Below are 27,886 nucleotides of genomic sequence, written 5' to 3'. Positions count from 1 at the left end.
CAAGTGTGACTGTGAGCGCGAATCGTTGTGCCCTGTGATTGGTGTACCCCGCCTACTGTCCGAAAACCGCTGGGATAGCGTCGAGCACGCCCGCGACCCTTGTGAGTATAAAAACAGATTAGAAAATGGATGGATGGATGGAATACTGTACTGTACTAGTCTGTGACGTAATCGAGTGCGCTCTCGGTACCTTTTAGATGACGATCAGGGTAAAGTGAACGCCTAACGCCAGACTGAAATTCCTTTGCTGTCATCTGGTGGTACAAAGAAAGAGGAGCAGTCTTCTGTCGCCACAAATCATATATTTATTTGCGTTTACAGTATTACAGCATAATCTTTAGATAAAAACCTGTGGAAAAGTGATGACAATTGGGCTAAATGTTATATGTTAACGTATTCAAGTTATTGTTATGGTATATTGACTTTACATGTAGAAACGGACATTAATTTTTCATCATCATTCCAGTTAGGAAAATAGCGAAAAGTTGAACTACTATAAAGACTGCAACAAAAGCATGGATTTAAAAAAAACTATACGATAGCATAAAAATGAGCAACAGTGTTTAAACACAATGCGTTCACACAGTTACATACAATGTATTTCTACTGGAGTATCTAAAACAGATGGACAAAGTGAGAGCAGTTCATTATTTATATACAGTGTATAATACACAGTGTGAAAAGTGCGACAGTGGTTTCTTTTATGCTATTGCTGGTCCATTATAAATAAGCAAGAGTACTACACAATACATAAGTAACGGAAGAGTTGCTCTGAGTATTCATGTTATGGTAAAAAAAAACCATTTGTTTTCTCTGATGGCTGTTTTTCCTGTAAGATATTGAATTGGTCAAAAAGCTGTGTGGACAATGAATTTGAAAAACAAGAGCACAACATTTGAGAACAAGACAATATTATTTCAAAATCAGAAAACATATCACACATATTAAAATTGTTACAAGACGGTGCAGATTATTAACGTGAGGAAAATGTTTCAAACTGTGATGTTATATTCAATTCTGGAGTGAGAAAGACAACTCCCTTGCAGTTGTAGAATCACTGCTGAAAATGAGGCAATTTATATTTTTGAGGGAAAGATTGGAAAAGCAACTTTGTTGCGCTTTACCAGCATAAGCAAAATTCAGTGTGAGCTATTCCAGTGTTTTCTTGTGAAATATTGTCAGTGTTGGACATACAGTATTATATTATAATCCTCTCTGGCGCTTCCAGTTACTAACCACTTATTCATCCAGTCTTATCATTTGTAATTCTGAGGAAATTACCATGGTTAGGTCCATTCAACACAACACACAAGAGTAACCATATTTTTTGCAGCAATGCATACATAAGATAAGCGGTTTTATGTAGGATTCCGATCTTTTCAATATTCCATCAAGAGTAACGTTTCTTCTTCTGAATGTGCAGTATTTTCACAAATTGTGCCAAAAGAGGCGAAGGAAGTAGCAGTGTGGACTATTTGAGGTAAAATGCCGTTTGCGGCCAGACATAGCTGAATCATTAAACTCCCCGGTGTATGAAGGAAAGTATTCATGTTTTGAGGTGGCGGTAGTTTCAGTGTACATAAAATCAACAGTACAATGTCATCCAGAGTAGTCTGGTGTACAGTACGATGTGTTTGTGATGGGCAATTTCATTTCACAAGCATCATTTGACTGTGGCCATGAACTGCGATGCAACACAGTTGTCAGTTGATCGCAAACATTTCGAGACACAAACAACAGCTGATGACAGCACAAAGAGATGTCGATACAAGCCAGACAACATCAAGTGCAGTGATATATAATTTTGCGTAACATCCTTTCAAAATAATGTACAAGAATAAGACAAAATACACATTAAAATACACATCAACCCCACGGGTGCATGTGGCTCGCTATAAGGCACGAAGGAGGTGGGCAGGGGTCTTTCCCACAACTCACACGCAGCTGTTTTCAATGACAAAGTGGTAATCAGAAAAGGAGGACCTTTCTCTCTCAGTGGCACAACTCATTCCATCCTGTGTAAAAAAAATACAGAAATGACAAAAAAGGCATTTAATTTGCTCTTAAATGCCACTTAATCATAATCATAAGAATAATAATAACAACAATAAAAAATGATATAAATAATAATAATAAATAATTATAATAATACAGTGATCCCTCGCTTATTGCCGTTAATGGGGACCAGGACCCCCCCCCCCCCCCCCACCCCCTGCGAAAGAGGAAAATGCGCGAAGTAGGTACCCCCATACAGGTATATGTACATGTATATGAGTATATATTATAATATATTTATAAGGCCACATTTAATGGTATACATGCATGTAGAAGTAAATGTTTATGATGTATAAGTTAGGTTAGGTTAGCGTATAAATAACAAAATACAGTAAACATAAACGTAGTTCTGTATATTTTGCTCTATGTGACTCACTGTTGTTTTTTTTTAAGATAACATAAGATAAGAAATCCTTTATTCGTCTCGCAATGGAGAAATTCCCAATTCACAGCAGCAAAGTTATGAAATTTGCTGACTTTCGTTTCCTCTTGCAGACCTTTTGCAGCATTTTCGCTATTTTCTTTATTTATTTATTTTTCTGAATATCTTTGAAAAATCCACGATGCACTGAAACCGCGATAAGTGAACCGCCAAGTAGCGAGGGATCACTCTAATAATAAAGCATACTCACAGACGAGGAGACGCGAAAGTGATAAGCGATGTCCTGGAAGGACAGTAGAGGCAGTGACCACAAGTGATGGGTGCCCTTGAAGAGGAACGTTAACAATCAACCAACCAACCAGAAGGAAACTTGACTTGAACTAATGTCCGTTTTGAATTCATGATCAAAAGCAACATGTTTTACCCATGTGGATGTTCTTTGTCCACTGTACAGCTCGGTCTCAGTGTGATTTGGACATAGACGTCCTTTGGTGGCTTGACATTGCTGGACCCACACGCTGTTTGTGGACCTGAAATCAATCAAATGGCTTGAAGATATCCCTGTACATGCATACTATGTATGTGGTCGAAGTTTGTCATTATTTCTTCAACTTATCAATGTATTTTGAATATATTGTTATTTCTCCTTCGTTCATGTCGTTTGTGTTCACTATTGCTACTTGAAAATGAATGCCCCATTGTTGCCATGCGTGCTAGTTAACATAATATCGTTTCTTTGTTAGCATCTTTACAAAGATCTCCTTTCAGTTTGCGGCAGCTGATGGCCGACTCCGTTTTAGCAACACCGGCTTCCCTGTTTTCATACTGCAGCCAATAAAGAGAGCCACACAGTTACAGTGTGAGTTCGTGTATGTCAGTGGTTCTCGTACGCGCAAGTTCGTACCACTCGTGCTACGATGTAGCCCTCTAGTGATTTGCGACGGAATCACTGCTCTGGTACAATTCAGTTGTATTTAACTTTAACAATACATTTTCATTTGGTCTTTAATAATCGTTTCATTTGAATCTTAATTTTGACATTTTGAGTAAATGTTTTGTATGATACATTTTCATTATTAGTCATTATTCAAGCACAGTTTTATTTTTAATGTCCTTATTTTATAAGTGCTCTGCGTTGAAGCTTACAATAATATTAAATGATTTTTCTCTTTAGTTATTTTTTATTTTTTTTAATAAAACCTCCGTCTCGTTTTCGATGAACACTTAGGCCTACTACGCTACTGCATTTTAATGTTGGTCATGATGGTCGAATTTGAAGAACCAAGTATTTTTTTCTGCTGTAGGTACTAGCAATTGATGTGGGTTACTAATTATGCTGGTAATTAAAGAAGTCCAAATAAATGCAATTTCTTTCAGGAAAGACATTTTTGTAGCCATGTAAGCATTGTGATGTATTCAAATACTCACATCATGTGCAAAGTAAGTTGTGATAATGAAGAATTTGGGTTTCCATGGAGGGATATTGTGTAACTACAGAAACAGGAAAAAATAGCTTGAGGTTTGCATTCAAAGGAAACACCTAAGGAAATAAAAAACGTAACTTCTGGTTAAAAAAAAAGATGATAATACACACCTGCAACTGTTGGGGGTTTTACAAGATTGTGTTGTAATTTCCTGCTCCGTCTCCACTATATGCAGACCAGTCAGAGATGGAGTTGATCTTCCTTCTGGGAAAATAAGCGCAGTGTTGCGATGTATCGTATGTAGGTAATTACAGACACACATGTTGCTTCACTGTTTGTGTGGTACGCTTGTGAATACAGACATGTTCATGAATTATGAATTTACCCTTTAAATATACACTGCGCTGTCTGCGGGGCGTTGGCTGCTGTCCACCGGGGAGACGATTGGCGGCTCCCACTCCGTCCAGGTCTGTCGATGCAGGCCTTTTGGACTTGGACAGGTAGAGCGGAGCGGACGTGTGACTCAGCCGGTTTCTGTTGCGTCCGTCCTTGTCCATTATTCTAGACTTGGCCTTCTTATTAATGGCGCCTGGTGTGGGAACCAAGTTGTCTGGAGCTACAGAACACAGATCATGACTTGTTCATCTTAATTTTTGCAATAACAAATCATTAGTTTTAGAAGTAAAATATTATCTATTAACTCTGCACTGTTATGAAACACAAACATACTCACTAGACTTATGATTGTCACTGTCAGAGAGCTGTAATTATGTAATAATTATTATGGTTGTAGTGTTCCATCCAGCTTGAATCACACCCATAATTTGTCTCACTCATGTTTGGTTACAGCAATTAACTTAATTGTATGGCGCAGTTCAAACTGCAACCTATAACCACAATAACTAATATATTCTTCAAAATAATAAGCACAATTAAAGAACACAACAACAATTGTCAAAACGTTGAATTAAGAACACAATAATAGGTATACAGTATTTGTAAAATGATGTGTGACTTTCAAACGAGCTCTACTAAGGCAATTTTTTTGGGGGGGGGGGAGTGGTGGGATTTAATCTCATTTAGGTATCGGCGTACATAATTATGTGATCAGTGAGTGTTTATCATAGTGTTGGTGGAATTTCTGGAGAGTAGTTTACAGGACTTACCTGTGGCAGATTGGTTGTTAGTTAACGTCAGAATGGTAGATGATTGGTTGCTCAGGGCTGTGGTTGAACAGCAAGCTGTCGCTGAAGTAAATTGTTCACATGTAAGTGAAGGGAAAGTAACTCCAAAGCACTGTTATGTACCCATCTCCTATATGGTTTATCCTTATTAGGGTCACAGCTGCGCTGTATATAGATAAACAACCATTCATCATGACATCCCTACTAATGGACAATTTAGAGTCTTCAATGAAGCTTCCATGCATGTTTTTGGAATGTGGGCGACCCAGAAAATGCAAACATGGAAAGACCATGCAAATTCGACACGAAATGAAAACCCTAACCGCTGAACTGTGAAGCGGATATGCTCACCAGCGGCACGTGACTTTTCTGAAACTTCCAAGAATTCGTTTTACCTGGTGCGGGCGGTGTGGAAAGCGGAACAAATAGACTCTTGCGTGAGGATCCCAATGCAGCTTTTGACCTGCACCAATCACATTGTATACATGTAGCACACATTAAAACACAGTTGGGTTCATGATGGAAATTTCCTTTTAGACAGGATTGGACTGATCATGCAGATCAGATTGAAAGATAGGATCAGGAAGTCAAAAGCTTAGCAGGAAAGGGATGCATATCTCGTACCATGAACATGCAGGTGGACAGAAAGTGACAGTGGCGGTCAAGGTGGGCATCCAAGAGATGTAGAGAGCACAAGGGTAGGAAATAAAGCTACAGCAGAAGGCAACGGACCACAAAGAGAGACAGATTAAAGAAAAAAATTAAAGATGAAAGAAGGTATGGGAAAAGTACATCTTCACTGGTATGGTATGCTTCTGAAACAAATGACATACCCGTCTTTGTCTGCGACATCTCCTCTATGATGAAGAGTCAGGACATAAAGGATGGACATGGATATGACGCTGAGGGTGAGAGAAATCAATGTGAATAAATATTTTTTCTTTTTGCTATCATGAGTGATCGTATTTTTTCATGTCTGTTTTTCAGGTTCGTGAAAAAATTCATTCAAAGGCTGTAATGTGCACACCAAAGCAATAAGTGCTGTTACATTCCACGGGCACATTGTACAAAGCAATGTTAAAAGAAAAACATAAGCATACAAAAAGTGCCTTTTTGGTAGAAAGTAGGCACACTTTAGCTCTTCCTGCCAAGAGAGATCAATTTTTCAAAAGCCGCAATACATCCATCCATTTTCTGATCCGCTTTATCCTCACAAGGGGCATGGGGCATGCCGAAGCCTATCCCAGCTGCCTTCGGGCAGTAAGCGGGGGACACCCTGAACCGGATGCCAGCCAATCGCAGGGCACACAGAGACAAACAACCATCCGCACTCACACTCACACCTAGGGACAATTTGGAGTCATCAATCAACCTGCCATGCATGTTTTTGGAATGTAGGAGGAAACCGGAGTACCCGGAGAAAAGCCACGCAGGCACGGGGAGAACATGCAAACTCCACACAGGAAGGCCGGAGCTGGAATCGAACCCCGTACCTCTGCACTGTGAGGGCGACACGCTCACCACTGGCACACCTGGCCGCCCCACCGTGATACATACAAAACATGAATATGGAAACATTGTCTTAGTCCAACCTGAAGGCCATGACAATGACGAGGGCCAGGATGCTCCCCTGCATGAACTTATGACTGATACAGCCTTGATCTGGAATTGGACTCTGTATACATCATAAAAAAAAAAAAATCGGATCAAATACAAACATCTTGTTGCTAATACTATATCGTGTTTGTATCCCAGCAGACCTTGCTCCCAGGTTTGACCGTCTTCTTCTTCAGGGGTCCACTTCCTGTCCTGCTAAAGTAGCTTCCTGATTGGCTGCAAATAAAATGACAACACATGATACGTTGTTACGTCCTTAAAAAGAAGGGCGTGCTCCTGCGCGCATCATCGCATTCTCACCTGACCGTGCCTCCACTCACGGTGCTCTTCATGCTGTCCAGGCGTCGCAGCTTGGCCAGTTTGCGGCTCCAGCGCTCCAGTTCATCTATTCGGGTCTCAAGGTTGTCCGTCAGCTTGCACAGCTCCTTCACGGCTCCCACGTTTTCCATGAAGATGCGCTCCTTTGCAGGACAGAAATGTGAAAGAGAGCTCTGTCAGCATCATGCAGAAATGGATTCCTCGGGTACATGAGGGTTCAGTAACTTGCCCGAGGACATCTGCTTCAATGAACGCACTTGTATTTTTAAGACAATTAGATTTATAAAAAAAAATACTGGAGGTAAAAACCAATAAGCCGATGTTGTTGTTACCTTGTTGACAACTAAAAGGTTTGGAATGGTTTCCCCATTGGCGCACACGACATCGCCCCCCTCCTTGACAGCTTCAGGCAATATTTGTTGGACCTCTTGAGCAATCACTCCTGGAGGAGAACATATTGGTATAGTATCAAAGCAAAAGATACACATCCAACACCCGTGAAGCACAAATGCACTTATTAGGATCGTCAACGTGAAGCACAGAAAGTGATGAAATGAGATGAGTTACGATGTTTGTTACCGGTCTCTGCAGTGTTCTCTATGCCGACGGTGGCAGCAAACTCTGGCTTGTATTGATAATGGACCAGCCTCATCTGAGAAATCCGTTTCAAATTGTCTGTGGTGTCCACCTACACGCACACGGAACAACAACCAAGCAGATGCAGATGGGATGAAAACACAGATGAGTGGATCAAGGCAGGCGTGACTCATGATGACACGGAAGGAATCGCAAAGAAAGCGCGCACACGCAAACATCCTGACCTCTTGAACATTCTCTTTGGCCCGGATGTCCGACGGATGCACAAGGGACCCCATGACCTTGACATTACCGTGGACAACAAGGGCCTCGTCGGGACGGTCGGTGTTGATGCCGACTCTCCCGTGATGGTAGACCGAGTCGGGTACTTGGCCTCGCTGCCATAGCACATCCGAGTCACTTTCAAACTGGCCTGGGTTGGATGCCTGTGACCGACAGATGTGGGAGAGGTGCAAAGAAGCTCTTGTTGTTTTAAGCAACGGGCTCAAACGGGCCAAATAAATGCAATGGACAAAAAGTATTGGGACACGTTTCAGTGAATTCTTGAAAAAGAAATGCTGATTTGAAAGTAAACCAAATTGGGTGAAACACCGACATGAGGGACACCTATTTTTACCCACTGTTTTGAGGGGTTGATCCAGCACATTGAGTGAACATTGTGATCCAACAAGGGGTAAAATCTACCCATACTACAGCGTTAAAGCTACCAAGGGTTACTAGGTTATCAGTACAGCTTTGGTTAAATACAATACTAATTTTACTACCATTTTCTATGAAGAAGAAAAAGCATCTTTCCCCTGTCATGGGTCACCACAGCAAGTCACTCGCATGACATGTTTGACACAGTTTTTACAGCAGATGCCCCTCATGGCATACCCCACCAGTTTTCCATGCCTGCCCAAATCCAGTCTTCAACCCAATCTGCTGGCTCAAAATAATTAACCCAACCTTGGCTAAAAGTATCCAAAACCGCAAGTGGGTTAGGGAAGCAACCGAGCATTTTTGTGTGTGTATACATCCCTGGTATAGACAGATGATTCATAATAGCTATTAAATGTTTTCAGACCAACTTAGTAAAGTTGGATCCTTTCCCCACACTCCTGTAACACGGCACAGATTTTTGGAAATCACTGCTGTCTGAATATTTTTGTCCATGTAGCATTACATCACAAGAGCATAAAACTAAATGCACATTGGATGAACTTTCTTTAGGTTTTTTTTTTCCAACAATAAATTGCATTTTACAATGACATTACAGATATGGTATCTCACCCACGCAAAGGAGAGGGGGGAAAAAAAAGGAAAGAAACTATTCAAGAATGGCAAGCGGAGGAAATGATAAGTCCCATTCACAGATGATAAGATTGCTGTAGGAGGCAGACAGACATGGCTGGACGTTACCCTGACGATGATCCTCTCAGACACATGAGCAGCCACAGTGTAGGTCTGACTGTGGGACTGAGCATGCAGAGCCACTACCAGCATGAAGTACCTGCAAGGACCATATAAGCAGCACCGCTTAGGTCTCGTGGAGCTCTGGATGTCATGAAACAGAAGCGCGACACACACCTCTGGTCAGGATTTGGTTTGCCTTTCTTCCTCATATTGTTTGCTGTGGTCTCACTGAAGTGGAGCCGGCCCACCGTCACTTTTGTGACCTGCTCTGGGGGCAAGGTCACCCTTTGGGGAGAGAAAAGTCATGAAGGCATCTGACATAATCAAGAGCGTTAGTCGCTTCACCAAGGAAGCGAAGTGAGGAGATGTTTGTGAGTAGTTTTGGAGCTACAGTTTTTGATCGAGCAGCCCGGGATTTTATATGATAGGAAAACAGTGACCCGCATTTCGCTATTCACCTATTTTTGTTTTTTTACGCTATTTTAGAGATGCCCTAAGATGCCACAGGATGGTGCCAAAACCCCACTAATAGGAAGATAAGAGATACAACCCAACAAACATGTTTGTATTTATGTTGTATTGTCTTCAACAAATGCGGATGTTTTTGTTCTGCTGAGCGGCGCTTAAAAAGTGCAAAGGTGACAAATGACGGAGGCCTCATTTTCGATTGACAATTGGGATTTTTACAGGTTGCGAAGACAGCATGCAGACACATTTGGTGCATTAAAAAAAACATCTGAAATGATTTACTGGGGTTTTAAGGATAATATTGTAAAATGAATTTGAAATGATTAAATGTTTTGGGATCATAGTGTAGTTCATGCTGTATTTAACTATTAATATCGGCCTATGGTTGGCTGGCAACGAGTTGAGGGTGTACCCCACCTACTGCCCAAAGACTACTGGGATAGGCTTCAGCACGCGACGAGCATCGTGAAGATAAGCGGATTCGAAAATGGAAGAATGGATATTAATACAGGCAATTCAAAACATTTTTAGTTGGGTGTAGTTTACTTGCCTTTTTTTATGCAGGGCCTGGTCACTTTACTCTGCCACCAGCTGGGGTATGAAATATTTACTTCCGCGTTTGTTCCGATTACGATTGCACAGAGTTGTAAAAACGATCACAATGATACAAATCTCTCTTTTATGACATAAGAATGAAGAAAAAATCCTATCTTTGTCAAATCATATCAGTTTTAAATCTAACATTTATCCATACATTGTTTATACCGCAGGTCTTCTGAAGCTATATAGCAATGGTCCCCAACCCCCGGGCTGCGGACAGGTACCGGTCCGCGGGTCATTTGGTGCCGGGCCGCACAGAAAGAATAAAGAACTTACATTACTTCCATTTTATTTATTTCCAAGTCTGAAAGATGTTTTATTTTGAAAAATTACCGGATTCTCTGTTATATCGGTCTACAGATGTCACTCTTGACGCAGGTGAAGGCGTCGCTTCTCGGTCATGTGATAGGTTACCGCTAAAATGAAATCCAGGGGCTAGTAAAATGAGTAAAAAAACAAACGTCTTTGGGAAGGAGTAATGGCCCAGCCAGGAGACAGAAGAGGGGCCTACGACTTTCAAGAAAAAGGCGGCTACGTTTAATAGACAGTAGCAGGAGTCCTCCTTAAAACACGGATTTATCTCAACGGGAGATTCCCACGCACCAAGCCCACTTTGCGTAATATGCGGCGATGGTGAGTCGTATTTTTCATGCACTTTGTATTAGCGGTGTATCTTATTTCGAAGGCACGTGTAAACGTTACCATAGTGACCAGAGAGTGTAGCGGCCAGATAGGACGTTCCTCATGTCATGATTCATGATGTCATGATGTTTTTTATTATGTTTCAAAAATACCACAGTTTTCGAAAATATTGTCTGACATTAAACTGGCCCGTGGGGCAAAAAAGGTTGGGGACCGCTGCTCCAGAGGATAAACAAATATTCACACTTGCAGTTGCACCCAATGACAATTTAGAGTGTCCAATGATCCGACCATGCATGTTTTTGGAATGTGTGAGGTAGATGTGCTAACCAGCTGCCCTTAAGTCTCAAATAGAAATCCTGATTGAAAACATGTGTTCAGATGCTTTTTTTTTTTCTTTTTAGTGTCAACCCCAAGACTTACAAAACTGGCTTGAAAGGCCTCTTGCTTCGATCTGACTGCGACTGCTCCACGCTGATGGATTGGTTCATGGCCTCGACCTTGCAATCCAGAGAAAGAAAAACAACACCCTAAATAAATATGCGTTGAGGCCCCGTTTGACGGGATGGCATCCATCACTACAGGCCCTCACTTTCACTCCGTTCAGTTTGAGATAGAAACAGTCGATGGGCTGAAGACCTTCGCTTGTCTTGACGTACTTGGGATCTCCCAGCATCCCCACATACACGGTCACCTGGAAGTGGTTCTTCTTCTGGCACACAAAAGCATCGTCGGACAAGGAGAAGTTGAAGCCTTTGTCGGCATCGACTCGGTAGGTTGGCATCGGACTAAAGACATGGTGACATAGGAGGGAAGTGTGAAAAAAACGATGGATCATAGAGATTGGACATTTTCATTAACGGTGGAGATATTCATTCATTTCCAGTCAGGGCAGCATCAAGTCATTCATTTACTATGCTGCGTATCCTTGCTAAGGTCCCACCTGACTTTGAGTGAAAGGTGGACTCCACCCTGGTCTGGTCGCCAACCTAGACTATTTTTCAAAATCGTTCTGCCCTATTCAAAATCCAAACAAAAACAAACTGGGATGTTGGACCTTAAATGGTTCCACACATTTCTTACGTACATACAACATCATGTGCTGACGTCCACGACTGAAAGCTCTGATTAGCTCATTTCTACTCATTACTCTTTGTTTCCACCATTGCAAAAGCACTCGTGTGTCAGTGTACGTGTGCGCTAATTTCTTCCTTCGCTTTCCTCCTCCCGCCTCACGATGTCTTTCTTAATCGAAACCCTGCGCTGGAGCACTCCCCCACACGGCTCACCTCTGAGGAATTTATAGACCTCTGTGGCTCAACATTGCCAATTCTGTGGTTGAATTATCTTTTCAAACAATTATACTCCTTTCCATTTTTGGCTCCGTTCTGAGTCCCCCCCCACCCAAATAAAGATGTACCAAAATAAATTCCACTCACAGCTCTTTGCAGTTTGCATCGTAAAGTGCCGTCCACTTGTTCTGCTGGTGAGGTTGCCACTTGATGCACTGATAGTTTGGATCCATGTATCCATTGTCTGCATCCTGCATCAAACCTGAAAGAAATCCATACGATATATCAGAATTATGGCGAGAACACATCGCCAGAATGTCAAAAAGTGTCTTTTTCGTGAAAAAGAAAGAGTGGGTGAGGTAGAAGAGGTGGGTGAGGGAAAAAAGAAAGATGCCTCCCTACCTGGTTCTTGTTTGATGATACCTGTGAGGATTTGGGAATTGAGAGTGCTGTTGGGTGAGTCAGAATGCTTCCTCTTTTTGGCCTGGTGAACAGGAATTCCTCTGTTGAAACAAAAATGAAATCCAATCATTCCATCTGTACAGTATGTGAACAATCGGCACGCACAACGTACATTTAAGAGGAGCTGCAAGCAGATCTCCACTTGCAGATGATGTTAAGTTAGCCGCTGTGAAATTGGCACTTGGAGCCCGCCTTCCAGACCCGATTGTGCATCCGTGTGTGACAACCCCCCCCCCCCCCCCCAAGCCCAACCCACCCGTAGTTGTGGCACGGTCAGCAGGGTGCTTTTAAAAATAGATTAAGAATAATAATTAGAGTAATTTGTTCGTTGAATTGATTGCTACAATCATTCACGGGGATCAGTGCATGCTGTTTCATGTTTAGGCATGAAAACGATTTCATCCACCATACACGTCCGCGGAGCTCAGAATCTGTCAGTCTGCCCCTCAACTAAATCCCCCTGCGCCACAACTTAGACATGCTTTCGTCTGGTCTACTTTCTGTCACCAAGGAGAGGAGGCATGCAGTAGAAAATGCCTTCAGTCCACTGAAATGCCCTTAAAGGTTCTGCGAGTTGTGTCCAATTCCCACACACGGTAAACTCGACTTGCCACGCCGTGAACATGAAGATGCCCCAGTGTTTCCTCAGAGCGCATCATCACTTACTCCTGTGCCTGCGGATGCTGCAGTAGCTGGTGAAGCATCTGTGTCTGCTGCAGGTCTCCACCCGCACTTGTGGCTGGACCGATGGGATACTGTGATATTATGGGCTCGGGCTTCAAGTACATGTCCCGGTGCATGCTCGAATAGTGGCCGTGAGGCGGAAGGGGTGGAGTCGGAGTCATGTGACACATGTTTTCAGGTGTCATGGTCCTAATCATGTGTGGATCTGAAAGAGACAGTGGCAGTCATTGACAAGAAATGACCTTTTCTCCTCGAAATAACTTGATTCACCAAAACCGTGTCCTACTTTCTCACAACCACTGTTAACCTTTTATAGGGCAGTCATTGAAATGTCAGCAAACTTCCAAAATCACACTTGTTATTTTTAAATTGTTATATGGATAATCCGCTATTGTCAGTCCCAGAGGATAAACAAATATTCACACTTGCAGTTGCACCCAATGACAATTTAGAGTGTCCAATGATCCGACCATGCATGTTTTTGGAATGTGTGAGGTAGATGTGCTAACCAGCTGCCCTTAAGTCTCAAATAGAAATCCTGATTGAAAACATGTGTTCAGATGCTTTTTTTCTTTTCTTTTTAGTGTCAACCCCAAGACTTACAAAACTGGCTTTACTAGTTCTCATCGACTGGGAGAAAGTACATGTTTTTCTCCATATAAGACTGAGTGTATGTTGCATTGCTTGCACTGGGTCAGTGATTCTGATAACACTACTTCACACCTTTGAACAAATATTGAAGAACAATGCAGGTTTGTGGCTGGCAAATTAGTACACAGTGACGGACTCAGATTTAGTCTCTATACATCTTAAAACAATTGATTCTCGGACCATTCTAAGCACCTGAAATTAAAGCAGTAAATCTTACATTCAGAAAATCGCTTTTGGATTGAGTTTTGTGGATTAACCAGTAACAGACTTTCATTGTATTGAAATATTGACTTGGACGTTGCTAATTGATTCATTTTCTTCTTGTCTTTAAACTTGTTGGAATGGCAGAAAGTGATGAGTAACATTCTATTGATTTAATTGTGACCCAGATGCATCTCACTGCTGTCCTCTCTTTTAGTGAGCGGCAGAGGGGCAGACGGAAAAACATTTCCTGCACTTTTCTGTTTGTTTGATGCGATTGCCGCATGCCTTCGGAAAATGTTTCACTTCATTTAGGAGGAAAGCGAACACACTGTTATTCGTTCATTTTCTGACAGTTTTTGTCCCTGTATGCACGGTACTACAATCTCGTACCAACTAGCAACAAATTCATAGTGTGTTCAGCATACAGTAGTTACTCACCATTCACCTGTTGAGGTGAGTACGGCTCTGAGCTTGAGTCTGGTGGAGACTCGGGAAGACTTCTAAAATAAACAGATGGTGAATGAAACGATTAATCCCCCCTAAAAAAAGATTATCTCCATTTTTAAGCGGTCCTTCAGAATAATTTATTTTACGTACATTGTGGGTTCCTTTGTTTAATTTTACTTTGAGGCAGTTATTGCAACTTTCTGAATGAAATCAATGGACAATATTAGCAAAGTGTGCATCTGGTTTCACATACACACACACACACAAAAAACAAAAACAAATCTTTGACTTTCTCATCAAGACAAGCGTCTTCTTCTTGCCTCCATCCATCCACAGCGGGAGAGGCGGGGGGGGGGGGGGGGGGGGGGGGGGGCAAAGTACGAACTGTGGCTCACATAAGGCCCACTCCATTCTTTCATCTGGTTTACAGAACATTTGTATGTCCTGTCATATTTATTTAATCTGTTTTCTAAATTATCGGTTAATTGACTAAAAAATAGTTTATTGGATGCCATTAATTCATTCCAGCCTTCTGCTCAAAAAAAAAAAGTAGAAATGTGTATATTCATGAGAAAAAATAGCACTCCATAATATGGTACTGTATAAAAACCTACAGTAATGATACAATGGAAGAGAACAGAAAAGGCTGAAACAGTTTTTGTCAGGCTGCATCAATTGAATGAACATTGCGCTGCTCTTTCTGGTGTGCCCACGTTGGCCACTTGGGTCAGTATAAGACAGAGTGATTGGACTACTCTCAACTCATCAGTATGGTACTAATATAAGTCATTCTTTTCAGTGGATGAAGACTATGACTGTGAGTCATGTTATATTTTCTGACTTCATGTGTTGCTACACCATTTGTGTTCAATCCATTGCTTTGAAGGAAATGGAACCACAAAATATTTGCTATTTTGCGTTAGCATTAGGCTCATGGATTGAACAGGCTAGTAGAGAATGTGGTTGTTTTAAACACACATGGTGTAATTCTCTTTGTTTTATGTTTAGTTTGGCAGTAAAAATCAACAAAGAGTGGCAATCAAGTCTCTTTTTTGAAGAATTATTTATGACCTGGCCCATCAGTCTATTGGGAAAAAAAAGGACCCTTAAGCACAAAATTTAGCTAACCCTGATCTACAGAGCACTCACCCAGGGGCGTAGTGACCTCTGTGCTCGGGTTTGACGTGTGGCTGCTGGTGCTGCTGGTGTTGTTGGTGCTGCTGATGCTGACCCAGGCAGGGGTAGCTGTGCCGCAGGCTCAGGGAAGGACCCGGAGGGTACGCGTTGGGACAGTTCGGGGGTCCGGGGGGAGGGGCTCCCTGGCGGAGGGGAATTGGAGGGCTCACGCCGCACACCAATCCCCCAGAGGAGGACACTCCTGCCTGGGGAGATGAGTAATTTGGTCCCGGGGTGCTGTGGACCTCTGAGAAACAGCTGGAAGACCGAAGAGGAAAAAGGAGGGGATTAGCCTTATCAGAGAAAACAAATTCCTTTGTAACGACATGAACCGCATGGGCAGTGTGTGTTGTTTTGACGTAGCCTGGTTGGCGTGTAGGCCCTACTGACATGTCAGTGCTATCGTCCTCCTTGCTGATGTACTCTTCCAGGATACTGGTGTCGATGTTGGCTGTATCCAGAGTACTGGTAATATCATGGCCTGGGGTAAAAGGGGAGAGGGTCAGAGAGTGGAGATTGAGAGCATCTGGGAATTAACAACAGTCATCTTTCAGCAACTCCACACACTGCCATGTGGACTCCGGGAATAAGACAATCTCACTATATGTCGTAATGACCAGTTTGGAGCTTTTCCTCCTTATCGCAACCAGATTAGATGGCATTTTCCTTGTACTGTATTTCAGAAAGAATAAACACGTACGAGGAAGTGTCTGATTTGCTTACCCGGAATGTGTGGTTCCTTTCTCTCTAAATATGTTCGTAGTTTACATTGGTACATGAAGTCGGAACCTGCCCTTTCCAATAACGGTTAATCTTGTTGTGTCAAAACTACTCTTGTGTCCCATTTTATGGACTGAAAACCGTCCTCCATCGCGGGTTCTGGGTTCGTTTTTTTTTTTGGTACATTTTATACAAGTGTCTTTTGTTCTGCCTCACATTTATTTTGGGTGTAAAACTATATACTATGACAGTGTATGCATTTTAAAGCAGAAGAGTGAAAACAGGAAGTATTTCAAGCTCAGAGCAGTAGACGATTATTGAATGTGAAATATTCAATCCTGCTTTTTACGCCTACAGAACACCACACCTGTGAGTTCATTTTCCACTTTGCATCGTTGGGCATGATTATTGATGTATATTGTATATTGATGACAGGACCAATCACAGTTCACCTGTTAGTAAAGTAAAGCAATATCTTATTCATATACTGTATTTACAAAAAGTATTTGTACAAAGAGCAATTTAGTTTAACTGAGAGTTCTGCCTGTGTGCGTGCATGTGTGCGTGTTTGTGTTGGGGGAGTCAAAAAAAGCGAAAAAGGACCTGTTAAACACGGCATGGACAGACAACCTACAGTGCATTTTTTTTTTGTTTTTGTTATACATTCCTTGAGAGATTAAGCAGTCTGTTGGGAGAAATTGCTGAGAATTATTGTCATCAAAGATGCATATTGACCACCTTTTATCCGCTGATAATGCAGTTCTTCAATTAGGGAAAAATGTCTCCATAAAAGTAATAATTCAACTGGTCAGATCAAACCACCACATAAAGTGTGCAAGGTACAAACCAGACCACATTTCCTTAACCAGATTAGGGTCCCTCCGAATTTTATTGTGTCACATCAATCTTCACATTGCAATGTCAGGTCTTCTGCAACCTTTACCATGTTTACACTCCGTTCACTGGATTGAAGCAGATGGTAAATGTCTCTTAATGCGTGCCAGTGCAGCGGGAGAAAAGCAGGATGGTTCCCCCTGAAATAAGATCCAGATGTGCACCCCACCCACAACAGCCGTAAATCTAAACTGGCAGGCCTGATAACGAAATGCTACGGGGAGAGAGGGGAGGCTGGATGGATGGAGGGTGAAGAGAACGGGGGCAAGGAGGACAAGTTATAAGTTGGACATCCCAGGATGGACTGAAAGAAGGTGTGAAGCAGAACTGCAAAGAGAAGATGAAACACGTTATGACGGTACACCATCTTTTTTGTCTAAGTGATGTCAAAGGCCTCCGGTCCAGAGTTCAAGCACAAGATCAACAAGCGATTAAAAAATGTCTTCGGGGCTTTCTATTAAGCTACGACACACACATCACGTTGTGAAGCAAGAGAATGATGGCGTCATTGGCAAGGTGAAATGATACAAGTTGGTAAACCGTTAGTTGATGTGGATTGTGTTCTAAAAAAGAAGCTTTTGCCTCACATTCATCATTTTATTCATTTACTGCAATACCGTCGAAGCATTTTGAATTAAACCCTTCCTCCAACAACACAAGCAGATCTTTGAAGGAAATGTATCCTTCTCCACTGATTGACTTTCTCCGCACCAAACAGGGCATGCTTATGTCTTGTAGGCAGTATAAGTTACATAACTTAAATCTACTTAGCTATTGGAAACCACAGTTGTGTACATTTTTTTTCCGGCTAAAGTCAGAGGAAGGCAGATCATTCACTCACTACACGCAAACAGCAACTAAAGCAAAACTTTGAGGATTTTTGACCTTCGCATTTGAGCTTCATTGTGAAGGTACAGGCACTCAAAAAAACCTGTAATGTGAGATTTTTTTTTTTTTGTAAATACATTCTACATGTTGGATTACGATTGCTGAAACCACACCAAGAGAGAACTATGTAGTAGTTGTATTTCTTTTTTTTTTTTTTTTAAGCAAGTCTAAAACAGTAAAGTCGCCCCTCCCCCACTAAAGCGTGCCTTCAGCTATTCCTACAGCCTGGAAATACATAATCCGAAACCATGGCTGCTTTCGAGTGCCTTCCTGTCTGCCTTGAGTGTGTGCATGTTATGTAGACAAGGCGGAAAAGCAAGGAGAGAATAAATTCTAACGGGACACGGCTTCGCACTTTCAAACACCTCGTTGTCGCGGCGTGGAAACGCTGCTTTAAAGGGCTTCTGCTTCATGAATGGCTTTGAAATAATAAACCATAATTTTCAGTCTGACACACACGAATGGAACAGCTTCTATCTCCATCATTCAATCAGTGGAGTTTCAAAGATGTGATGGTGGGTGCAAGTTTACTCATATTCAGTCCAGCTGTGTCCAAGAAAAAACAGTGAAATCATTGTTCGACTCACTTCAATACAGACTGCTCTTTCAGAAATGAGTAGTGTGTGTGTGTGTGTTATGAAAGCCAGGCTGTCAGCCAAACAATCTAAGATACACATAAATAAAAAGAGTGTGCGTGATTAGATCATAGGCATATATTTAATTTCCCCCGCGCTTTTCATACAATATGCAAAGTACTGTTGAAGCTGTGTAAGAGAATTTCCAAGAGATTGTATAAATTTGAATTTTACTTGGGGCTTCTTTCCTTGCGTCCGATATAGAGGTGGCTGAATAGCCTCGGTCTGGTCCAGGTTTGATTTTCGCACAGATCGAGACTGCTGCAGGTGTTTCTCTTGAACCAGTGGAGCACCTGTCAGCACCAAGCAGTGAAGGGGACGTGGGCCTCACTATTGTTCGGGCAACACATAAATGTCCTAGATTTGGCTGTCATATACCTGCCCTATTTCACTTCATCCCATGCAATGTGTAGTACTTGTGCACATGAACCCCATGGTAGAGTGGGGCTGGTGAGGCTGTGAACCTCTTATCTCTGTGCCTTCTTCCATGGACATCCGTCCACTTGCGAGCCTGCGAGCTGCCTATCCTCTTTGGCATGGGATCGCGGAATCAGATGGTCCCCGATGGGGCAGTGGGAGCTGAATCGAGAGGTGGTTTAAGGCATCGGGCGAACCTTCACGAGGCATGAGTGGACCACTTTGCTTCGCAGGAGATGTATTTTGCCCTCTCTGGTTCTCTCTGCCAGATAGCCGGGAGACACCGTTGCTTTTCTTCGCACGATTGGCCCCATTTTCTGCCGTTTGCTTTTTCACAGTTTCCTCAAAAAAATACTTCATCTGGAAAATTCTTCTTGGTTTCTAGGGAAGCCACTTTTCATGCATGGTGGTACACCAGAGCTTGGGGAGAGTTTAGCCACTGTCAGAAATCTCTCTAGCACCCCTTCAGCAACCCCCCCCCCCACCACCACTCCCTGAGCAATTCTTTTTCTATTTAGATATTTATTTGAGTCACAAGTAAGTAGACATTCTGCTCCAATCCAATTCCCCTTTGCGTGCTTGTGCTGCAGCTGTACCCCGTGTGTGTTTTTGAGGGCAGGGGAGGGGAAGGTTGAGTCTTTCAGTGAAATTGGGGCGCATTTGGAAATAATCTCGACATGCGCATTGGTTTACTGCGACCGTTTGGAAATTTGCTCACTTTGAGAGTGTGCCAAAAAGTGGCGCAGAGGCTTCAAAACGGTGTGCAAAAAGCGCTCTCTAATAAGTACAGGGGAAAACAGCAAAGTGATGCGGGTGTACAATGAAGGCATTTTTGTCACACTGAGCAGTGCGCATGCAAGGGTATACAAATACGTAATCAAATTCTGCAATTGCGTGGTAGGGTCCAAATCTCTACCTTATATTGATTAACCTTTTCATGCGGGCCAATTTTATCAGCAGAATTAGAGGTGTGCTAATATATAACAAGCAGCTGGCCACAAATGGGCCTCGGGCCATAATTTTGACAGTTCTGCTTTCGTAGTTCTACAGAATACTGTAATAGTGTTCCAGCAAAAGAAAAATCGCCATGCGTGCACATGGGTTTTTATACTTTAAGACTTTCACCGTTACAAAGTCGATTTCTATTCAATCCACACACACACACACACACATTCTCATGGATGCCACATGACAGAAGTCATTGCAAACTTTGTCAACAGCAATAAAGTCTTTCTGGGTCATGCCATTTAAGAGATTGTTACTTTGTCAGAATGAGACACACAGCAGACCATTCCCTTCCCCCCCTGGTACAACATTAACTCGCCAAAGATAACCATTTATACTTTTTTTCAGGGACAAGTAGAGCATGCACAGGTATGTTCCCAACCTGTGAAAGTCAACTATCAAGTCAAGGGCACGGTCCCAAAGAGAAGCCATTATGTATTGTTTCAAGTGTAATTCTAATCACCTTCCACGAGTCTAATAATATGACTTTGTTCAACGATAACAAATTGATTTGCATAAATAAGGCAGGTAAACACAGACCAAAACTCTCAATGCAGAAGAACGCAAACAGTGGATCAGCAGTTACACACAAAAAAAGGTGATAGGAAAGAAAATTGAGCTATACTACAAAGTGTTTGCTCCGAAGCCAAACGATTCTATGGATTTTATACACATGATGGAGAAGAGAAAGCCACTAATTGTGTGGGGAAGCACTAAATCAATCAGAGTACCTGCACGTAGCCAAAGCATGTTGATGTCCTTGAGACGGAAAAACCCTTAAAGGAAGACGAGAAGAACAATTCCGCTCTAATTTTCACATGTTTCACTAATGCCACTGGACGACCTTCTCCTGCAGACCCAATAGCCACAGATCAGCTCAACAAGTGTGTATGTGTGAGGCTGAGCGTGCATGTCTATGTGCAAAACATATTGCTGTGTATGTGTGTGTGTGCGTGTGTGAATGGCTTTGGAGGGGGTTATAATGAGGATTATTCCCCAGTCATGAGAAAGGGCTGTACCAGGCTACCACACACAGTCCTCGTCACTCATAAGCACTGGTCCCACTGGTGGACCTGGCTCAGGAGATTAGAGGAGTGATGGGGCTGGGAGCGCGACACGCAGCTGGCTTTAAAAGAAAGCAAGGCTAAAAAAAAATTTAAAAAAAAAGTGAAATGAGACGTTGAGTAGAACGAATGGCTGGAGATATACAAAAGGAGAGAAAAATTAGGTGACCTAATAGAGAGATGCTTGGTTAAGTTAAATTAGGGTAAAAAGATCATAAAGAGATCAAATTCAGAAAATTCCCAAACAGGTGCTTTTATTTATATTTTTTATTGCAAAGTCCTTCACTATAAACTACTTTTTCCCCCTCTTGACCTCGTCAAAGGAGTTTGTTTTCATCACTGTTAGTGAGCAGGATTACACAAGAACTAGTAAACAAATGAGGCAGGGGCCAAGGAACAAACATTACATTTTGCTGTAGATTTGGATAAAACCGGAGCTCCAGCAAATATTTTCCACTTTTACGAACGTCAAATGAGGTGTATATTTATATTTTCCCTAAATTCTCTGTAAATAATGTGTTAATCTTAAGACATTTTAGATCTGTGTAGGAGGTAGCTTTTTTAGTGAAGGTAGAGGGGTGGTAATGTTACTAAATTCTTATTACATTTTGATTAGGATCCAAATCCTTCCACTCATATAATCCACCTGAATTGGGGTCAAGTGGGGGCACAACCAAACAGATCCAGCAGATGGACTAAATAGGAACATTGTCTTTCAATTGACAAGTCAGATTGAAATGTGTGGAGCTTTAAACTTGACTTACATACTTCCAATCCAATACCAAATCATTTTTAGGTCACAATTCATTTAAAACACACAGGATATAATAATTAAAAAAATATTACAGTGCAATAAGACCGAAAAGTCAAAGGTGTGATTGTGTTAACAAACGCTCAAACGTTTGAGGACACACAAACACGCGCACACACTCTGGTTGAGAATGACTGCTGGCACTGATGAAGGTAAGGCATGACAATGAAAAGTCATATGTGAGCACCTCACGCCCGGCCGCTCTCAAACAATACATTCCTCTCAAAGTAAATCACCCTCCAAGCTGTAAATCAGAGAAGGCTGGCGGCTGTGTACGGCTTTCAAGCAACATTTCCAAAATGGCCTTCTGGAACTATGATTCACTAGCTTGCTGGGAGTACAAGAGAACTTAATAGGAATTCTGATACATCGACATGAGTAATGAACTGCAATTTTTTTCCCCAAAGGAATAAAGAGCAAGGCTGTGATGTATGCACCACCCTAGATGTCAGTGCTGCTCAGACACTTAGTCCATCAGTTGGCCTCAACTGAAACACTTTCTGCACCGCAAGAAAGTTGTTGAGTGAATGTGTGTGGGGTTTTTTTTCTCTAGCAGCGGCCAAGCATTTCATTCAACCATTGGCACATTCATGTTTCTGGGTGGGGAGTTAACGGATGAATGAGGACATGATGCAAGTGCGGCTGATTGTGCTCACGCCATGCTGTCTAACATATGCGTCAACATGTAAGATGTGATGCTGTCCGTGATCTGTTGAACTGCTTCTTGTTTGATGGTGTGCTGTGAGCTTTTTTTTTTTCCTAATGTCAAAAATGTGTGTTGGCTCAATAAAAAGCAAACACTGACTCTATCAAAAGAACCACTTGACACAAATAGTGAAGACATGGGATGGCGCTGTTCACAGGTGTAGCAGCCCTGAGTAGTCTGGGTGCTCTTAACATTGCTCTGGGAGCAGGCTAGCATATGTCAAAGAACCAGTCCCATCAGCCATTTTTTAAAAAATTTATTTGAAGTCCCAAAACGTACCCACTGAACTACTGCTGTACAACTACATAATCGTAATTCCAATCCGTAATGTAATTTGCCTCGGCTACTCGTGCTTAATATCTCATTTAAAAAACATGTTTCGGCATGTTTTTATAAAATACACACATCCAGTTGGATTGAATTTGGTACAATCTCCCATTTTACGGATTTCAGAACCCTTTGAAAAGTGTGGCCGAAATGCCTGAAATACTGGATCATATGGATTAGCTGCGACCAGTATTTCATGTTCCGCCCGAGGTCATCTTGAGCTCCCTGTGACCCTCAACAGGATGATGTATGGACTCAATAGATCTTGAGCAGAACAAAGGATACGTATGGACAAAAACCTCAGCTTTCAGAAAATATTTTCAATTGCCTTGAAAAATCACTGTTATGTGCAAATCGGCAGATTCATCTAATGATGGCAGCAAAGACATGGGCCCGTAATCTTATTCAGTCAAACAACAAAAGTGGATTACGACTTTACAGCGCAAGAAGCAACACGCGAGTTTCAAACCATTAACCTAAATGCATGCTGAAAATCAAAAGTGAATTTCAGCAATGGTGTGGTATATGTTATTCATAATTTTTTTCTGCACCCCGATCTGTAAAAAACAGTCGTGGCTAATGATCTTAACCTGTTCAAAATTTCTAATCGCAAGTCCTGATGTGTGCGATCAACACCGAGTTTGGTCAAGCCATGGATGCCCAGATCCTGACTCGGAGGAATTGATAGCTCATTAGGAAGAAAACTCAAGCTCATGCTGTTCCTGGACACAAATAAAGGAGCAACTGATTGTGTTGACTTTTTGCAGAACATGTATTTAAAGTTATTCACCACATGAAAAAGGACAAGATGTTTTTGCAACTGCAAATTATTAGCTAGCAGTTAAGCTAACAGTTAGCTTAACTGCTAGCTAATAACAGTAGCTACTACTACTACTACTACAACTACTGGTAGTAGTAGACAGAGGACTATTTTTTTCTTCTTTGGATTTTTTTTTTGTAGCTTGTATGCCTTGTGGAACCATGCTCCTTCTTTCGACAGACATCTGGTTTCTAGTAAGTAAGCATTTTTGCCCTCACAGGGTGGAAGGTCTGTCACATTTCCGAAATTGGTTGATATGTTAAAATAAAAAATTGTTAAGTGTCTACTCCATTTAACCCATGCAGTACTGGAGTGTCAAGTGGCTTTAATTTAATTGTGCTTCACATTTTGTGCACATTGAAGCTTTTAAAACACCGCGTGTGTTTTATCTCAAAGCATTGTGAGTAACTGCTGGAAACGTCCATGACACCTGACACAAAACCCAAAAGACGATAATATATATTTCAATCAATACTTCAGTTGACTTTGAAGGGATGGTTACTTGAGATGAATCAACACAGCAGCAATAAATGTCACTAAACTTTGCGTGTGCGTGTGCAACTGTTTATTGTCTAAGTGAGTCAGAGATGAGAAGGTCAAGTTATGGTGGTGGTGGCGGTGGGGTGGGGAAGGGCAGTGGAGATTCGGTTGGCTTTCTCCCAACGGGCGATTCTCTCAGCACTGTGAGTCTGCTCTGTCTCACCTCCTCACCCTGTCTGCTCACTGTTACTCTAATGGAGTCTGCTGAGGAGAAACACACCAGTCTCACCTCATTGTGTTTTAACAACCACCGGCCGGGGCTATGCCAGGAATGCGAGCTGTGCATTAGTGTGATGTATACATATTTTGGTAATCCTATTAAAACATAGCTCACGAGTGAGATCCATCACGGTGATGGGTGCATGTACTGTTGGATAATGGCAGCAAAAAAAAAAAGAACTGTAAAATCCTCTAAAATCTCAAGTCAAATGCTATCTTTCAGAACTTTTTTGCAGCATTTGTTACACTACATGATAACATGTAATATGTTCACATGCAGAAAAATTATTAAGATTAAGATTAAGATATCCTTTATTTGTCCCGCAATGGGGAAATTTACGGTCATCTAAAGGGCAGAGAGTCGGTCAGCCATAATGCCCAGGATCGGCCCGATGATACACCGGCCGTTTGGGAAAATTAACATGTTTCCCCGAAATTCCCGATGGTAAGACTCAAAGCCAACATTGAGTCGATTTTTGTGTACAAAAGGTATATGATTTGAACCGTCTTGGTCCTACATTTGAGGGCGCTATATTCATCGTCAGCATAACTGTGCTCTGACCGTAAAAATTGGTGTAACCTTTTGTAGGCTTTTGCAAGCCTCAGTGCTCTTGCTTGTGAATTTGGTTCATTTTTGTGCGTTTCCTTTGACATGCACCTGATGCATTTGACAATTTGGTGGCTGCAAGTAAATAACGTTTCGGCCTACCGGGACCACTTTTAACTATTAGCACAGGTAGTGTAATGCGATTTTGGTGAGTTCGGAAGTGCAGTCAAACAGATTCTGAGCTTCGCGGACATGTGGTGGCTATCACCGTGTTTCATTCGGAAATATGACAACAGCATGCATTGAACCCTCTGAATCATTGCAGAAAAGAACTCATGTAACACACGGCTACTATTTTTTCTACTACTTCTTCTTATCATTATTATTATCATCTTCATCAGGTGTGGAGGACGGCGAGGGTCGGGGTCACACACACATGGACACGTATGATCATGGTGGAAGGCAGTCTCCAAGCGCTCACATTACATTTGTGATCTCCCAAGCCAATTTCACATCATTCCCCACAAGGAGGTCTGGTTATGAGTCAAGCAAATCCGTGTCTTCTTCCACCACATCAAGGACTATCAGAGTGTCTCACTCTCGCCATTTAAAAGGGGACGTGAGGAGCCACTACAAATGGTGGCAAATCAAGTGGGCTGTGTCCACCCTCACAACAGCACAAATGCCCCTTTTCTTAAATGTGCCACACTGCACTGGCTTGCACAGGTCTACAAAAATACCAAAACTTGGTCTAGTCCTCCCTGACGTAAATTTACACCACGGCTCGTGCCAGACTTTCACTGAGCATGAATAATAGAGCCCCTAGTGTTGCTTGACCAAGACGTAAAAGTAGATAAAAACTGAATGTGTACAAAGTATAATTACATAAAGGTAATCTATACTGTCACCCAAGATACAAGGCAAATACAGACCCTTCGGAGAGATGACTCAGGGCAACTTGGTTTAAAGCGATGACATCATTATCCAAGCATGAACTTTTCTGACCATTAGTTTGTCTTTGTCTTGAAACTGAGCTAAATAAGGAATAACAAAGTGACCTTTTTTTAATGTCTTTGAATCAGGTTGTTTTTTTTTTAATGACAGAATCCCATTGTTTTATTATTATATTACATGAATACTTGATTCACACAGTTGAATTCCCTGAGAAAGTTATCAAGGGCTTGCAAGCTCACCGTCTTTTATCACATCATTAGCAGTCCCTCAAAGGCAACATCTGACACAGGCTCAAAGCATCAAAAACAAGCACCTATTTACTTTTCATGGCCAAGCTGACATTTTAGTGCAAGTGAGTGTGGCTCACATGAAGCCAGATAGAGAACATCTCTCTTACTCCCAAAGCAAGAATGTAAACACACTAAATTCCTGTCAAAATGGCACGGAACCTCTGACAGTCCGGGTGGCTGCGGATATAACTTAGTGTTCAGTATTTGCACAGATGATTATCCATAAAACCGCAAGAGTGTCTACATGTGCACTTGACTTCTGAGAGACACTTGACATTGATGTCAAATGAGTGAGCTGGGAATTCTGAGACACGCTGTATATCATGGGAGTCCTGTGAATCTGTCAAACAGACGAAACATCAATATCTTGCCTGTGATGTATTCTGTGACAGTTATTATGAGAAAGTGAGTCAAAGTCAATCCTGGGATGAATTAAAATCAATCAATGCAGTGCTGCCATGCTCAACAAAGAATGGGGGGGGGGGGAAAACATTTACAAAAAGTTCGACACTAACAAATTTAAGTATTACTTTTTTAAACAACATTGTGATTGCAATTATTCCACACTAACCATCCGAAATGACATTGTCCATGTCTCAAAACTGTTGTTGCCATTTGCAAAAGGCACCATTTATCATCTCAACTTGAGTTCTAACCTCCAACCCCGCGCGAGGTAAACTTGATCTGCTACCCATCACTATCACTTTTGCTGCTGCACCCTTTAACCCTTCAGCTTGCTTGCATTTTGTTTTGGGGTTTAAAAAAAAAGGATAGCTATATAGCTGACATGCTCACATTAAAGTGAATGAGTGTCGCAAAGAATTACAAATCCAAACAGGTAGAACTAGTAATGGCGGACTGATCGTGTTTTTACGTCGAAGTTGGGTTGAACTGGGGTTAAAAAACAACAACACGAAATTGACAACGCGAACTTTTCAAGAGCGCGGCGACTTACCTTCAAAAAATCTCTGTAAAGCTTCAGTTTCATCTACCACGTCCATCCTAGCGGGTGCCACATAAAAAATCCATTAAATGTCCCCCCTTCTCCGAACGACAGAAATTCGGATGGGGGAAACTTTCACAGTTGCATCACAGTACAGAAAGTCTATTGCTGGAAGCAACGTAATGTTGCACTTCACTCCAGTACTGCACGTGAAGAGCGTCTTCTTCACCCTGTTCAACTGCTCGTGCGGAAACGCAGCCAAAGAATCTACTTTCTCCGAAAAAATCCGCAGGTGCTGTGGATAATCATTTTGAAGCGAACCTCTCCTTCAATTCCCACACGCCACCGCAACCATTTCACGATGTGGGGGGAAAAAGCGGGGACAGAAAGGGGGGGGGGGTGTCGGTTCATGAATTCGATCAAATGGTGTGCGTAAAAGTTGCGTAAAAGTCATCCAAGGCGAGTGAATTTGGTTTCCGTCCTCCCGCCGCTCCCTCTTGGACAGGAT

At 42.0% G+C, this 27,886-nt stretch overlaps 1 protein-coding gene across 4 annotated transcripts; it reads right to left on the bottom strand.

Moving 5' to 3' along the window:
- Nucleotides 1-282: 282 nt before the first annotated feature.
- On the bottom strand, nucleotides 283-27,886 carry myrf (myelin regulatory factor). 4 transcript variants are annotated; one of them, XM_086109814.1, is made up of 27 exons: nucleotides 27,391-27,886; nucleotides 15,989-16,079; nucleotides 15,572-15,856; nucleotides 14,414-14,475; nucleotides 13,103-13,325; nucleotides 12,377-12,477; nucleotides 12,122-12,236; nucleotides 11,275-11,470; nucleotides 11,106-11,182; nucleotides 9,147-9,257; nucleotides 8,964-9,069; nucleotides 7,802-8,002; nucleotides 7,560-7,668; nucleotides 7,313-7,422; nucleotides 6,963-7,123; nucleotides 6,806-6,878; nucleotides 6,638-6,720; nucleotides 5,879-5,947; nucleotides 5,670-5,756; nucleotides 5,441-5,508; nucleotides 5,028-5,108; nucleotides 4,247-4,477; nucleotides 4,032-4,125; nucleotides 3,866-3,928; nucleotides 2,862-2,967; nucleotides 2,688-2,762; nucleotides 283-2,015 (listed from the first exon to the last, which is right to left on the bottom strand). In XM_086109814.1, exons 1-27 carry the CDS (start codon nucleotides 27,434-27,436, stop codon nucleotides 1,935-1,937), a joined length of 3,105 nt encoding a protein of 1,034 aa, XP_085965940.1. In that variant the 5' UTR covers nucleotides 27,437-27,886; the 3' UTR covers nucleotides 283-1,934. The 4 variants fall into 4 exon arrangements, with proteins under 4 accessions (XP_085965940.1, XP_085965941.1, XP_085965942.1 ...); XM_086109815.1 differs by having other exon boundaries at nucleotides 8,979-9,069; XM_086109816.1 differs by lacking the exon at nucleotides 27,391-27,886 and adding an exon at nucleotides 20,889-21,034.

The sequence above is a fragment of the Hippocampus guttulatus genome, chromosome 4 (assembly GCF_054856545.1).
Source record: "Hippocampus guttulatus isolate MCC_2025c chromosome 4, RoL_Hgut_1.0, whole genome shotgun sequence".
In the NCBI taxonomy this organism is placed as follows: Eukaryota; Metazoa; Chordata; class Actinopteri; order Syngnathiformes; family Syngnathidae; genus Hippocampus; species Hippocampus guttulatus.
This window is presented reverse-complemented; position numbering and strand designations above follow the sequence as displayed.

Bases quoted from the DNA above. Each gene is read 5' to 3' on its own strand.
- myrf (XM_086109814.1), bottom strand. From the start codon at position 27,436: ATGGACGTGGTAGATGAAACTGAAGCTTTACAGAGATTTTTTGAAG. The intron at 7,669-7,801 runs GTCAGGATGTTT...GTGTGCGTGTAG, and splicing joins CCAAAGAGAATGTTCAAGAG to GTGGACACCACAGACAATTT. The intron at 7,423-7,559 runs GTAACAAACATC...GTTCTCCTCCAG, and splicing joins AGAGAACACTGCAGAGACCG to GAGTGATTGCTCAAGAGGTC.